The sequence below is a fragment of the Cucumis sativus genome, chromosome 1, assembly GCF_000004075.3.
Source record: "Cucumis sativus cultivar 9930 chromosome 1, Cucumber_9930_V3, whole genome shotgun sequence".
Classification (NCBI taxonomy): domain Eukaryota; kingdom Viridiplantae; phylum Streptophyta; class Magnoliopsida; order Cucurbitales; family Cucurbitaceae; genus Cucumis; species Cucumis sativus.
Window position 1 is genome coordinate 4,911,028 of NC_026655.2, and position 16,506 is coordinate 4,927,533.

Consider the following 16,506-nt stretch of genomic DNA (forward strand, 5'->3'; position numbering starts at 1 on the left):
GTATCGATCTTATTCTATAAATAAATACAATATCTTTTTCAAAATGTATTTACGACATTTAAATTGTATGGAATTTAAATATATCTTATTATATATAATTTTGTACAAAATAAATAAACACATACCATACATTAAAGTTGTTAGCCTAATGATATTTAATGTAAACTCTTCCATCTTAATTTAGATATTTGATAGTTTGATCTTTCATCTCACAAATCTTCATCCTACCTATCATGGATTGAATCAATTTTTTAAAAACTAATTAGTTGTTTGAAGCTTAAAAAATATAAAAAACGATCATTTATTAACATTAATGAATTGAATTAGCAAAAGTCAAAATTAATAATTTTGAGTTTGCTTTAAATAATGGAAGAAGAAAAACCGTTGAGTTTGTTGTCCCCCAAACGCATTCGTTTATTATTTTATTGTTTTGTTATTATATTAGTTTCAACCAAAGCTTTTAATCTAATTTAAATTTGATCATAAATTTAAATAAACGGGTTTTTTTATAGAAAAATAATCGAAAAAACAATCTATTGAACTGATAAATATTTTTGTTAACTTTCCTATTCTTGATAATATGGAGGCTTACAAATTAATGAATATTTCTAAATTCCATTTTACGAAATTTGAATCATTGACTATGCTCATGTTTTGGATATATATGAAGTAATTTTTGGGAAATTTAGTTGCATATGAAGCCACGGCAATGCCCCAACCAATGTTTACTAATATTCAATCAACAATTTCATCGACACACCACGAGACGTCAAAATCCTCAAACAGTCCAAAATTCTTCTCACCAGTACTGACAAGAAAAAGGACGAATATGAACAAGAAGAAGTTGCAACCCTTTTCAATGGAATATAATAATAATGTCTAGCTAACAATTATTCCATTGGATTAAGCCATGCAGAAGAGCTGGGGTAAGCCATTAATGACGTCAGGTACAGATACTATCACATGAGGCCCAAAGTGAAGGCTAATAGAATGATTAAGAAATATGTTGAGTTTGTAGTTTTCTTGGAGGGATTTTGACTGAGATTAATTGCTACTGTTTTGATTTTGATTTTGGGGTTGTTGGTTTTGCAATATCGTTTCTCTCTGTGTTTGTAATAATTGTCCTAAGTTGTTTGGTACTGATAAAATCAATTCTCTTTATGTGTATTGTGCTTATTGCACACCATGCATCAGAGTGGTGAGTGCGTGATGGATCTATGAGAACGTTAAGACGTGAGGAAGTGCAATCTTGGTGGTTCTAGAGAGAGATGGACGACTAGCGTACATTACATACACGTAAAAGAAAAGAGTAAAGAAGAAATGTTGGGCTAAAATTATGCTAAAGCCCAATATGATATCTCAATTCTCAACCTAGCTCATGTTTTGAAGCCTTTACCAATTTTGCTAGTCCAACTATGGCTTAATAACTTGCACTAAAATGTTGGACTTGGGGTGTACGTGAGTGGGATTGGGCCGAGTTGGACGAAAATTATGAATCATTTCAAAAGTATTTGACTTGACAAAAAAAAAAAAAACTATTTTATTGATTCAATAGGTCAACCTAACACAAAAAAATTAAATTCGAACGTTGGTTTAGGGTTGTGTTTTCTCTCTTTTAGACAAAATTTTCAAATTACTATTCAGTATGCAAATAGAACAAATTATCATTCAAGATGCAATGTGACACATATATATATATATGTTACACATTCAAACCTAAAAGCCAAAACCTAAAATCTCGTCCACTCAAAGAATTATATAGATAGAGTTATATATTATATACATAATTGAGTCATACCTTTTAGTTACACAACTTAGATTGGATAATCGGACGACTCAACTTTTTTTCTCCTCAAATTTTCTAATCCAATTTGAGTTAGGTATTTCGGGATAATTGGATTATTGATTTTTATTTAGAGCGAAAGTTTCAACTATAAATTTAGCTTATTAAATATCTGAAAAATTAATTATTAATTCTGTCCTTAGTTAGTTTTGAGTCGTACCCTTTCAATTTTCAAACTAATTATATTATTATATCACAATTAAAGCTCTAAAGTTTCATGAGCTACCTACCTATTCTTAGTTGAAATAGTTAGAGATTTTAATCCATGAATTGAATGATGAAAAAAAAATGATAATTTACCTAATAATCTTTCATGCTATATGGGGTTGGTCTCGAGTTGATTTTAATCTATTTTAAAAATGAAGATATACTCCTAGTTCATAATAATTTGCATATAATTATTATAGATTTTATTTTATTTACAAATGATATATGAATGTGAAGAATACATAATTTATAGACAAAATTACATAAAAACTTTAAATGGTAAACCAAAAGAAGGGAAAAAGAAAAAGAAAAAAAGAAAAATTGAGGTCCTTTGAACATGGTGATTACTTTATATGACCCCAAGTTTGTTCATGTGGCCAAAAAGATAAACCATTCATATTCATATTACTCATTCTTCTCTTCCACTTGCTATGTTCACCCTTCCAACTACACCACAAAAGTTATCCACATATATCCTACCCAATTTTAATCTCTATGTCAACAAACTATATAAGATTAAATTATAATATTCTCCAAATGATAGCAATTAAAATTGCAATTTAAACATTACATTAATTCTTAAAATTGTTTTTAAAGAAAGAAGAGATGATTAAATTAATTGAATTAAGCTAAGTAATGTAAATAGAAGACGTGGCTCATAGGTGCTGGACTTTATGAAATAAATATAACACCATTGAAAACTCCAATGAGAAGGGGCATTGAAAATGACAGGCATGTGACAATACCAAATTCAATAAACAATTCTATTATGATGTAGCAAATTAACTTAATCAATCATATATACTTACTTATACATTAAATAAATCAATCAAAAATTGAATAATAATACCTCCACCAAAGTGCTTTTTTTCTCTGCAGTTGGGGGTGAAAATTAAATAAAGTGGTTTCCATTGGGGCCTTTCAGAAGAAGAAGAGAACTCAAGGTAGCCAAGGACGACTTGCCGCCGCGCCGCCCCACATTCACGCCGGCGATATACATGAATCGCCGGCAAGTCATCCTTGGCTGCATTCAACTCCCTACTCCTTTTGGAAGGCAGTGGAACCAATAATTAAATTAAAGAAGAAGAAGAAGAAGAAAGAAAGAAAGAAAGAGGAATTGGTTTTGTAGTACAGAGAGAAAGAGGGGTTTATATTCATATATATATATATAAAGATAGAGAGAGGGAAAATTTAAGAAATCAAATTCATGAAAGTTCTATGTATGTTGGGATATATATATAGATTCTTTTAACGCTGTAAAGAGATGTCAATTTGATTTTCACCTCAAACACAAAGAGAGGATACGTCCTAGTCATGCGTGTAATTAAACTTCTAATGGTCTCTATGATTTTAAACACACATTTACGAGAGAATTTTGATTAAACTTTTAAATGGGAATGGATATATATATATGTTGAAAAAAGTATAATAACATTTGAATTAGTAAATAAGTAAAATGAGTTTTATTTATTTTATTTTCTTTCTGGGCAGCAATGGACAGACTGAAAAAGGCACCGCCCAACACACATAATAATAAATTCCTATCTTTGTTTCGATATGATCTCTTTTTCCCATCCCCACCCCCAAAAAAGAGAATTTCGTTACTATATAATATTAATCATATTAATAATATATGCTCAAACAAATACACCTTTTTCCCTATGCCAAAATACAACTGACCCCCAGGGTCTCTGTTTCATGTCACATCCCCCGTCTATTTTATAAAATAAAAACAAAATTACCTTTATTGAAACCCGTATAAATTAAACCTTCAATAATAAAAATTAAAACTCTAAACTACTTATACATAATTGTCAATATTAGGGTTTAATCGTATATATATACCATCATAGACAATGGTTTAATTTTATCCATTCGATTTAGTATAGAAATTTTACTATATCATTTAAGGTTTGAAGCGTAGTTCACCATTGTTGAATATGTTACTTATAAAGATTGTTAAATCGTAGAAGAATCAAACGTACATGTTTTGATATCAATATGTTAATAGTTGAATAAGATCAATATCTTAACAAAAATTTGTTTGCATTAAGCTAATTTCCCTTATGATGATGTAACCATGGCTACAAATGACCATCGACTAATTATTTCAATTTAAAGAAATTACAATGTTTCTTTCTTAATAGTTGTATAGGCATTTCCAAAAACCACTAAAAAATGAATTACAACTAAGTCATCATAGATTGATATAAAGTTAGGGGCCTACTACATACACGTAGCTTTCATTCTAGCTATAGAAACAAACAATCATAATAAGATTCGATAGCTAGATATTTAGTTCCATTTAAAAACATTTTATAACAACAAGAATCATTTTTTTAACTACATCAATAACACTAAATATCATATGATCGATGACTCACAACAACCACGTTCATTCTATACTATATATGTAATATATATATAAGGTTAAAAGAGATTTAATGTGGTCCTATTGTATAAGAAAGGAATATGCATACTTTTTGTTTTAACTTTACGTACATTTCTAACTCTTTTAAGAAATAACCCCATACCATGCAAGTGTGTGTGCATGTGCATGTGCGTGTCGTTGTAGGTTCCTTAAAGGAAAGGGTTTGTAGGTAATAAAAGGATAGGACAAGAAGAAGAAGTAAGCAGCTAGATTTGTGAATTGATATATTATAAGAGTGAGAGAGTGTGTATTTTTTCAATAAATAATGATAATAAGATATGTTATTTGTCAAATATTATGATGATTGGTTGTTGAAAAGTGGTTTGAGAAAAAGTTGAGAGATTCAATGTTGAAATATAAGGAGAGAAGAGAAAAGATAAGGGGGAGTTTGCAAAGATAAAAAGGGGGGATGTTGGGTATTGATACTATGAATTGAGAGCAAAGCGTGATAGGAAGAAAAGAGAGAATATGGTTGTGATTATTATGTTTGATGTCGTTTGAACTTCGATTTTTGTGTAATCGTGTATTTGAGATTTATAGTGATTTTAAGCATGCTTTTGGCTCTCAAAATCATTATGTTTTTTTTTCTTTTTATAACAAAGAGTATTGACGTTGGTGTTAAATCGGTTCGATAATTTGGTTTTTATTCCTTTTGAATTTTGAATTGGTTTGATTATGGTTATTATTAGTTTTAGACTTTTAGTTTAAGTGGGTGGAAGGAGAGCAAAACGTTGGAATTTGTATAAAGTTTTAAACGAAGGTTTAGCTAACTTAGATTTCCTTTTTAAAATTACGTCAGTAACGTTTGGTATAGGAGTTGAGTCGTGGAGAAGATTTGCATATAATCCTGGAAGAATGATGTGCCTTCGTGGTGGCAATTTTCATAATTTGTGAGGAAGAGTACTCATACACATAAACTTCACGATGAGACAATTTCATACCATGAAAGAGTGAAGTGTTGACTACATACTACTAGTGGAAACGTTCACTCAAAACATCGTTTAAAGAGAATTTTGAAAAAACCCTAATGATAAAAATATTTTAACGACAAGATCAAGGCTATCTTTTAAGGGGAGAAAAAAGAGTTACCATTCTGAAATTTCCTTTTTGTTTTCGAATCCCAAAGAGATATTTAAAAGGATAATTATAATTAACAACAAATTTAGAAATAATAATTAAATACATAACAACATTTTAAAAAACCTACAAATATAATAAAATCATCCGTGATAGAAATCTATTACTGATAGACCATCATAATGTAAATATTAAATCTAACTGTTAATTTTTTGAAATTTTCTCAACTTCTTCCTGGTCGACACATACTACGTATTAGTATTAGTTAAGTTAAATTGAGTTATTGATTAAAAGGATTTAAAAGGTGGGACGAATATATTGACTAGTTGATAAAAAAAGATAGTGAAAAAGGGTATGGATAGTAGCAAGTACCAAGGCCACACAGCCGACAAGATCCAGCCGCAACAACTCTCTACCAAATTGCTTTTCCTTTTCTCTTTTCTTTTCCCCATTGGGATTCACTTCATTTCAACTTTTTTTCTTTTTTTTTTTCTTGTATAGAATATAAAAATATCAATATTATATGACTACAAAATAAGGCCTCCAATCTATAAAACTGTTGTTGTGATATAATATAAAATTGGTGTAATTAATTTTCTGATCACTTCTGATATTTCTTTTTTTTATTATTATTAGTATACTTAAATTTACCAGAAGCTTCCTCCAATGGTTAAATTATTACTTAATTCTTTTTAAATAAAATATACCATAAAAGTATTGTATTGGACTAATGTGCTTTATATAATATTTTATGTAGAGTATTTTAAATTGTTAATGAATTTTGAGGAATAAATAAATCAATTATTACAACATATTTGTAAGAAATTTACATTTCTTTTGGTCTAAAAGTATCTCTGGATTTTATTTATTTTTTGAAACGAAAAAAATTAGTGGGCTTGTACTGGGCCTGAACAGTTGGACCTCATCACTACTCTTCTCGGCCCAGCTTAGGATTTCGCCTTGATTTATCAATTCTTACCGCAAACTTCCAATTTTTTACACCAAAACTTAATTTGTAATCTTCATGTTTAGTGTCCTCTTTTCTTCTATCACCTAATATTGATGAAATAGGAAGAGATTGTAATCTTCATGATTTTGAATTTGTACAATATATTGATCCCTCAAGGCAATAATTTAAGTGCAAAATTTGGACAACATCCAAGTTCTTGGTGTCAAACCATGGAGTTAAAAATGAGCTCATTGGCTAACAAACTAATATGAAAAGGTTTAACAATAGATTCTGACTGAAGATCATCAAAGAAAGAACTTTATTGTTATTTCCATATCCACCAACCTCACAACCTCACCTACCACCAAAATCCCAAAGCCACCAGTTCCAATGTTTGAAATCTGCAGATTCTTCGCCTCTTCAAGGCTGATTCAATACAAAATTCTTCATATTCCAGCTACAAGATTTCCATCTCAATTACTCTTTCCCTTTCCTCTTCGATCTCACCAACATGTCCTCCTCGTCTTCTTCTTTCCCGGCGGTTCTTACTTGCAAAGGTAACATTTCTCCAATTTTTTTTTCTTCTATTCTACCTTCCTCCCGGCCTCTTACTCTATTTTTCCTTGTTCGATTGAAGCCGCGGTCGCTTGGGGACCTGGACAACCATTGGTGATTGAAGAGGTGGAAGTCAGTCCTCCTCAACCTATGGAAATCAGAGTTAAAGTTGTTTCTACTTCTTTGTGTCGCAGCGATCTCTCTGCTTGGGAAACTCAGGTTCTTGCTTCTTCTATTCTAAGCTGAAATGGGTTTTTGATTTTTGTAATTTCTCTGAATGGACTGTTGTTGACCCATGTTAATTAGTAGAGGAATGTGATTGTCCTGTGATTGGTTTTGTTTTGTTCAATGTGTATATGAAATTTATAGTAACATTGTTTGTATAATGAATGGAGACATTGTACCAAAGTGAATATTAGTGAAACCGCATTATAACGAAAGTGAACTAAAGTCTCATTTGAATTTGATATTTCATGGTGAAGATGAAGAGTTGAAAGTTCTAATGTGAATGCTTGTTGTTTTTGTGTAGGCTATTTTTCCTCGCATATTTGGCCATGAAGCATCAGGGTAACTTCTTCTAACTGAATTTTTTATTTCCTAATTTTGTGGTTGAATCCTTCTTCTTACTGGCTGTTTATGGTTTCAAATAGTTTGAAAAAATATTGAAATTTTAGTTGTCACATTGTCTTAGAAAGACATTCCTTCTATAATGAAAAACCTGAAGAAGAAGAAGAAGATGATTAATGGGATTTTTCTTCTTCTTCTTTTGCAAAAGATACCATTTTTCAATTTAAAAATAATGCTTAAAGATAGAAACTTCTAAGATGGGGAAAAATGAAAGAAAACCTAGAAGTGGTAACCTACAAGAGCAAAATTCTTGATAAGGAAACCCATGGAAAAGCATGGAAGAGAAACACCAAAAAGAGGCCTTCGATTATGCCACTTCCGCCAAGATTACTTTCAAAAAATCTTTGGATGCAATCCCACGAAAGGTCTGGAAAAAAAAAAGCTCAGCTTTGCAAAAGCCCAAAAAGAGCAAAACACAAAAAAAGAGCGGTGCTTCTTGGAACACAAATTCATTACATTTTAAATTCTTTACTTCCTTAGAACCTTCAGGATAAAGCAGCTGTTAAATTTATTGTCTTTGGATAGTAGTGATTTTCAATTTTTTTTTTTTTCAGTGTTGTTGAGAGTGTTGGCCCTGGAGTGACTGAATTCAGTGAAGGTGACCATGTGCTTACACTATTCACTGGAGAATGCAAGACATGTAGACATTGCACATCAGGTAAAAGCAACATGTGCCAAGTTTTGGGACTAGAGAGGAAAGGTGTAATGCATAGTGATCAGAAGACCCGCTTCTCTATCAAAGGCAAACCAATTTATCATTATTGTGCGGTTTCAAGTTTCAGTGAATACACCGTGGTGCACTCAGGGTGTGCTGTCAAAGTCAGCTTGGCTGTACCTCTTGAGAAAATATGTCTTTTAAGCTGCGGGGTGGCCGCAGGTATACTTGATTTTTTCCATTTGATTTCTTCAATGGGGTAGAGCGTTTCAATGACACATATCACATCCTGTCACTTGTTACTATGTATTTATCTAGAACAGAATACCAAAAAAAAAAGGTGTAAGAAAGTTTAAAGGAGTTACAATCTTTTATCGATTGTTTAGCGTGATCAGTTATATAGGAGTAGTATTTATCATTGGCTACTTCAGCATAATTCTAGAGCCTTTGAATTTGGAGTCGAAATATGACGCTGTGTATCACACTATATTTGGTCTTTCCATTCTCTCCTTTGTTTAAACTCACTTCTGTAGATTTCAACTAATTCAGGCTTGAATTGGAGCAGGTTTTGTTTTTCCTTTTTAATTATTGAATTATAGCAATGTTCTGTTAAACAACAGTTCTAAGGGCTGTTACTTATAAGATGTTCTTTCTTCAGGTTTGGGTGCCGCTTGGAATGTTGCTGATATATCTGAAGGTTCAACTGTGGTGATATATGGTCTGGGGACTGTAGGCCTATCTGTAAGCTTTATGTTTTGTGAATACCTCTGTAGTAACTTCAAACACGTCTCTTAAGTTTTGTCTTACCAACAGGTTGCACAAGGTGCCAAAGTTAGGGGTGCGTCGAAAATAATTGGTGTTGATATTAATCCTGAAAAGAGTGAAATAGGTACTTCATATTTTCTCTCGAAACTATGAAAATTTGTTAAAACACGTATTGACTAAGGAAATAATTCTATTCTTGCAGCTAAAACTTTTGGAATTACTCATTTTGTTAATCCGAAGGAATGCAGTGAATCTATTCAACAGGTACTTCTTGTTTCTACAACCTAAAATCTCAATAATAAGAGATTGAAATGGGTTTTTTTTTGTGAATTTCATCTAATTTTCGTTTATTTCTCTTAGGTCATTAATCGAATTACTGATGGAGGAGCTGATTATGCATTTGAGTGTATAGGTGACACAGGAATGATTACTACTGCTTTGCAGTCATGTTGTCAAGTAAGTCTTCTTTTACTCCCTGTTCATTTGGTAAGTTTCTTACATGAAATTGTTTAATTTCTTTCACCATTTTGTCATAGGGTTGGGGTCTGACTGTTACACTAGGTGTCCCAAAAGTGAATCCAGAATTAACGGCCCACTATGGAATACTTCTTAGTGGAAGAACACTAAGAGGATCCCTTTTTGGCGGATGGAAACCAAAATCTGATCTCCCCTCATTAGTAGACATGTATACCAAGAAGGTAAAAATAGCTTTAATCTTTATTTCCTTAATTTTCCTTCCTAATCAATGTGGGATTTTGTTTGCACACCAAACATCAATCCTCTTAAATCAAAAGCATGTGTTTGAATGTCCAAATCTTTCTTGGAGCCATTAGATTCCATGTAATTGTATCGCATTCTCTGTTATATTCGATGCATAGCATTGACAAAATCCTTTTGCAGGAAATTCAAATTGACGAGTACATCACACACAACATATCCTTTGAAGATATCAACCAAGCTTTCACTCTCATGAAGGAAGGGAAGTGTTTACGTTGTGTTATTCACTTACCAGCATGATTTTGAATTAATTAAATCCATCTTGGATGCTTTTGGTGAGCTCAAATTCTTGGTTCTCTATGTGGGAATATAATTGGTGTGAGTTGTGATATCTGTACCATTGGTTAGATTGAGATAATTGAAAGCTTTATCATTATTATTTTGGCAGTCCATTTTGCTGTTGGTTGCATGTTGATTACAGATTTTTGCAGTAAACCTAACATTTCGTTATGATTACGTAACACACGTAAACAACAAACGTAATAAACAGTTGAGTCAACAATTGCCCATTGCCACTGTCAGATTTGATTTGCTATTAAACGCAACTCGCAAGATTCTTCATTTATCATCTTTTGATTATTAAAACGAAACGTTCTTGGATGAAAGTGGATGTTATAAAGAATTGTAATTAAACTCAATCACGTCCTCCACGATGGTTGGATGAAGATCTACCAATTTGTTTGATTAATCATAGGCACTCCCAATAGTAATGATTTTAACTTGCCTATGCTATTCCAATTAAATCAAAAACACTGACCAATGGTTCTGATTATCTTCTCATCCAAACTACCCTCTCCGTAAAAAAAAATGCCACCAATGAAAAGCCTCCGTTTGGCACCCAACGATAGACTTCTATTAATTTTGTGTATATGATTCTATTGGTTTTGTGGATATGATAGATTTCTATTGGTTTCATATATCATCGATAAACTTGTATAAGTTGTATCAGTTCATAAAAAAGCTTCCTATCCAATTTTAAATTTTGTTAATTTCCATCTTTTATTTGTATTTCTTATTTCTTTATTCATATATTATTTTCATTTACCTAAAAGAAAATTAGTGGATGAAATATAAAAACAATAAGATACTCTAAATACTTATTAACTCAATTCAACTCATCTCGTTTGTAATATTTGTGTTAAAATCACGTATTAGCTAGCGAGTTTCTTCAAGCATTCCTCTTCCTCAAAATGAAATGAGCAGCCAAAAACACATAAAATAAAGCAAGAAAAATGTTGCAATTATTTCTAGTTTTCCTCCTAATGGCATCTCTTTTAGCTTTTAGTCTCTTCTCTCTTATTGTTGCCTTGTCCAGACCATTTCTGCAGCCTTCCTGAAGTTTCCTCTACCTGCAATAATAATCATTCAACAATCCCCCCATTAACATTGCTTTCCCTACAACAACTAAAAATGAAAAATCATTTTACTTTCACTCACTTCTTTCTTCCAGTTGGTTTTGTACAGAACAATCAGCAACATAATCGTCTGCATTGCAATCCCGGCTATCATTCCACCCCAAAGCCCCTACATGTAACCAATCGATTTGAGTGAGTAACTGACAGTGTGTTAGTTATATCTAGAAAATACTATCTTGATTTGGTGCTTTTTGACATACCTTCACTCCAAAGTTTGCTACATAACCTAAGATAATCCCAAGAGGGAGACCAAAAAGGTAATAGCAGCCTAAGTTTATATAAGCCACCAATGTCTGCCATCCAGCTCCAATGGCCACACCTGAACACAAGAATACCGCAGGATTTGGTCATTCAAAATTATATCTTCACCAACATATATAAATATATATATAGAGAGAGAGACAGAAGGGGATGGGGGGAATGGAACTTTAGTTCTTCACCTGATACGACTGGTTGGACACTGTTGAGAACCATGGTTATGCCAAGAAGATAGGCTAATTTGGAAACATATTTCTGCACAGTTACACTGCTTGTGAAGATGACAGCAAAATGATCCTTCGCAAAGAATATTGCGACCATGAAAAGGAGACCAAGCAGAAGAGACTGTACGACCGTCACATAGACAGAGTACTCTGCAGCTCGAGGCCGTGCCTTTCCGAGTTCATTGGAGACCCTAACACTGAAACAAATAACAGAAAACACGCATTCGTTACCCTGGGCCTAAGTGGATCCTATTGATTTTGAGATGAAAAGAAGAGGATCTAAGGGTCGTTCGACCCACTAACTGAAGTTAATATGATAGAGATAGTAAGTTTGTGTTTGAGGTGTAGGATTGTTGGATGAAGTTTTTTGATAAAGACAGGGTTACTGGATAAATGTGCAAATTTTAAAACATCAAACGGCCCTATAAGATTTTAAATAGTACTAAAAGATCAGAAGATGTAAAGTTTCATTACCTCATGGCTACATTGATTCCAATGAAAATGATATTTTCCCATCCATCCAAGTTCATGCTGAGAAAACCAGAAAGAAATAAGCCAAAGAAAAGTTCAGATCCATAGAAAAGCAAGAACATAAGAAACAAACATCCATTGATAAAGAACTCCCAATAACATACCAAATGGAAAGAGAATCAACAGAAATGACAGCATTTGGAAGATGACCAGCAAGAATAATGATAGTACTCATGTACCAAATCTCCAAACAAAACATAATAGCAGAGGAAAATGAGAGCTTAACAAATCCCCACAAATCTTTGAAAGCCAACCAAGAGAAACCATGCCAAGCATCTCTACACCAACCAATCACATAAATGCATTGAGAAATGGAAATCCCCCAACCAGAGATGTTCAAGGCCAAAGCAGCCCCAGTAGTTCCCCAACCAAACTGAAAAATGAAGAGCCATAGCATCAAAACATGAGCCAAAAGGGCCCCAAAGCCAATCCAAGCCAATGTCCACACTTTGCTTTGTGCTTGAAGAAACTTTTGGGTTGGAAAAGCCACAACAAAGGAGAACAGTTGTGGGAGTATGAGCAATGAGAAACTCCCAGCCAGTTCAGCCACATCATCTTGTTGCCCCAAAAGCTTCAAAATGGGAGTGGTAAAAACATAAACTGGTGTGATTATTAAGGCACATAAGAACATTATAATCCATGATCTCTGCATATAAACTCCCAGCATGTCGATTTGTCCAGCCCCAAATGCTTGCCCACACAGCGTTTCTGTTGCACTTCCCATGCCAAACTGTCAACAATTTTTAGACACCCACATTAGAGATAGAAATAATCACCCATCTTACATAAAAACTTCGATTATCCAATAAAACAATAAAAAACTCAATAAGAAAATGAAGTTCTAATCACCCATTAAACTAAAAAAGTGATGTAATACAAACTCGGGGTGGAATGACAGACCCAACTCAGGAGTCGAGACACACTCGGGGACCGTTTTACTATTTCTATTATAGTTGTTGTTTCAACTGTTTAGTTAGACAGTCAACAACTAACTTGTATACATTTTCCTCGAGAGATAAGATTTCATTCAAACAAAAGATTAGGCTTTGGTTACACACAAAAAAGAGAGAAATAATCAAACAAAGAAGAAGGAAAAGACAGAATATACAGACCATGAAGCCAAAAGCAAAAGTTGCAATAACAGAGATGGCAATGGAAACTCCAGAGAGCTCTATTTCTCCAAGTTGACCCACAAAAATATTCGTAACAGAGTTCGTTCCGTACTGACAAACGATCTGAAATATCACCGGACCGGAGATCGCCCAAGTCTTCACCGTTTCACTCCATACCACATCCTTCAACTCCCGAAATGTCTTCACCGGAGGATAGTCTCCATCGTTGACGCCGAGAAATGGCGCCGTCGCCTCCATCTCCGGCGAAACAGAGGACTAGGCAACAATCAAGCTTTTAAACAGTACAGATATGTTGTAATCACGTTATTCGGTGATCGCCGTTGTCACCGTCGGATTTATTCAAAATAAGGGTCAAGACTCTTCGGTATATATATAATGCATATTACAGAAAGATCATTCTTTTGGGTTAAACGGAAAACGATGCATAAAGTGGAAAGTTTTGAGTATTGGTTCAGAGCAGTGTCCAATTAAAAGTGGTAGAATCTGTAATTACCTCAACCACGTGCTTCACGACGGAATATATAACTTATCCTGAAAAAGGTGAAGGTGGGTTTTTAAATCTTCAATAATTTTGTATGTATATATAACATACATACATTATTTAACTTAACGTCTTAGACAAATAATCCAATTACGTTTTCACTTTTTTCTGATTATTACTCTGCAGTAGCCTAATCTATAAAAAGAGGCCAAAAGAAGCACACACACAGTTGTCTCACTAAACCCACGAAAACAGAACTTCGGTCTTCTTCATTTGTTTCATTGTCCAGTTTGATCCATAAAAATAAATGAGTTCCAATGGAGTTTCTTCATCCATCTCCAAAAGGTACACATATAATTCTCTAATCTTAATACTTAACATCGAAATTAATCAAAAGTTAACTCATCATTTCCTTCATCTCTGATTTTGTGTTGCAGATTGGCCGGAAAAGTGGCTTTGATAACCGGCGGAGCAAGTGGAATCGGCGAGTCGACGGTGAGGCTTTTCGTGGAGAATGGAGCCAAAGTGGTGGTTGCCGATGTCCAGGATGACCTTGGCGCTGTTCTCTGCAAAGAGCTTGACGACACTGGCTTTAACGTTTCCTATTTTCATTGTGATGTCACCGATGAATCTGATATCTCGAATGCAGTTGACTACGCTGTCGAAAAGTATGGAAAGCTCGACATCATGTTCAACAATGCTGGCATTCGCGGTGATGTAGGCTCCACGACGTTAACTGCAGACATGAATGACTTCAGGAAAGTCTTTGATGTCAACGTGTTCGGTAGTTTCATGGGAGCTAAACATGCCGCCAGGTGACTTTTATTTTTTATTCATGAATTTTACAACTTCGTCAATGGATTCAAGAAATATAAGTTAATGGGTCACTGAAAATGTTATAATTTATTCATATTCTTTCAATAGAGTGATGGCTCCAGCGAAGACAGGGTGCATTCTTTTTACGTCAAGCATGGCATCGGTGATATGTAGTGGTAACGCACCGGCATATGCAGCGTCGAAGCACGCAATCATAGGACTGATGAAGACGCTAGCAGTGGAATTGGGGTCACAGGGAATTAGAGTGAACGCTATATCACCGTACGCGACGGTGACGCCGATGCTGGTGCCATCGAGGAACGTGGAGGAGAAGAAGGCAATGGAGGCCTTCATTTCGTTATCAGGGAACTTGCAAGGGGCAGTAATGGAGGCTGAAGATGTAGCCAAAGCAGCTCTATATTTAGGAAGTGATGAGTCCAAATATGTGAGTGGATTGAATTTGGTGGTTGATGGTGGCTTTAGTCTTACTAATCCTAGCTTTGAATTGAATGCCAAAATTTATGCACAATGAATTTAGCTTTATGTAATCTCTTCAAACATTTAATCTATCATACCTTTTGTTTCTTTGATGTATTGATTCCTTCATCTCTTATATATTAAATTTACAAATATATAACAAAATATTACTAATGGACAACAAACCAATATTACTTATCTAAACTATGCGATTATATGTCATGAAAATCATAGGGAATAATTTAAAAGTTAATTACAACAATGTACAATTACAATTACAGACCCTTTTAAAAATGGATTGAAAATATATAAAATATTAAATAAAATATATTAGTGAGTTCTAACAATAAAGTAAATTATTTGTACATATAAAAACAGCAATTAAAAAGATTTTCTTGTTGAAAATTAAACACTTTGGCAAAATTATTTTATGATAAATCTGTAAATTGGTGAAAGTGATTTTATTCTTCCAAATATCATGATTCACGTGGAAGGACTAATAATTCATTTATGTTATAGACTATAGTTTCTTTGTGTGTATAGAAGAATTAATCATTTAATTTGTATCGGTTTCCAACTTATATGAAAATTGAGAGAAGAAAAAGAATGAATGAGCAGTTTGTCTTATATACCAATATTCATTATTGGTAGGGACACAAACAACCCTACTATAGTACGTTGAATAGTTTTAAATTTACTTTATTATACGTGTGTTCTTGACATCACTTATTTTTGTACATCTCACTAAATTGTTTTATAATTCGTCGTGTAACAAAATTTACTTTTTTATTTTTCTAGAATAGTAATGTAAGTAATAAAAAACAATAAACAAAAGTGGGTATAATGTCAAAATGTAACTGATTTTTATTTCATAAGTATTCTTCTGTCTATCTCCAACTAATTTATTTTTACAGATTTTTTAAAATTGTTATTTGAGAAATGATTGTGGGTTGATATCAACATGAATTACTATTGTTATTAAAAATGACAGTGGGGATATCCATATCTCATATTGCATTGGGCAGCACGTGAAACACGTTATTATGTGTTATATCAATACAAAATATGAGTACTATTTGTTGTACTCAAATTCCATCCAAACAAATAATATATATAGTCAAATGATGAGTTTAGCATAATGATAATTGATACGGCTTTTTATTAGAGGAAAAAAATGTAGAGAAACGCGGTTTCTCAATTAACATTACAAAGACATAAATTAAAGACTTACTATTAACTTAAGAGACTCATTGGGGTTTTACATAACATAAATAACTTACCTACG

The 16,506-nt window shown here is 33.1% G+C and overlaps 3 protein-coding genes across 3 annotated transcripts; 2 read left to right on the plus strand and 1 right to left on the minus strand.

The window, feature by feature from the left end:
* Positions 1–6,787: 6,787 nt before the first annotated feature.
* LOC101212994 (alcohol dehydrogenase-like 6) lies at positions 6,788–10,304 on the plus strand. Its single transcript, XM_004152386.3, has 10 exons — positions 6,788–7,064; positions 7,145–7,281; positions 7,592–7,629; positions 8,244–8,566; positions 9,003–9,085; positions 9,158–9,233; positions 9,312–9,373; positions 9,470–9,565; positions 9,646–9,807; positions 10,010–10,304. The coding sequence occupies exons 1-10, from the start codon at positions 7,019–7,021 to the stop codon at positions 10,124–10,126; spliced, it is 1,140 nt and encodes a 379-aa protein (XP_004152434.1). The 5' UTR covers positions 6,788–7,018; the 3' UTR covers positions 10,127–10,304.
* Positions 10,305–10,957: 653 nt separating this feature from the next.
* Positions 10,958–13,913, minus strand: LOC101213233 (protein DETOXIFICATION 35). Its single transcript, XM_004152387.3, has 7 exons — positions 13,427–13,913; positions 12,419–13,044; positions 12,258–12,314; positions 11,742–11,980; positions 11,502–11,620; positions 11,324–11,410; positions 10,958–11,235 (listed from the first exon to the last, which is right to left on the minus strand). Exons 1-7 carry the CDS (start codon positions 13,682–13,684, stop codon positions 11,161–11,163), a joined length of 1,461 nt encoding a protein of 486 aa, XP_004152435.1. The 5' UTR covers positions 13,685–13,913; the 3' UTR covers positions 10,958–11,160.
* A 167-nt stretch (positions 13,914–14,080) lies between these two features.
* LOC101213476 (zerumbone synthase) lies at positions 14,081–15,334 on the plus strand. The gene is made up of 3 exons (XM_004152388.3): positions 14,081–14,273; positions 14,366–14,743; positions 14,853–15,334. The coding sequence occupies exons 1-3, from the start codon at positions 14,236–14,238 to the stop codon at positions 15,274–15,276; spliced, it is 840 nt and encodes a 279-aa protein (XP_004152436.1). The 5' UTR covers positions 14,081–14,235; the 3' UTR covers positions 15,277–15,334.
* The last annotated feature ends 1,172 nt before the right edge of the window (positions 15,335–16,506 follow it).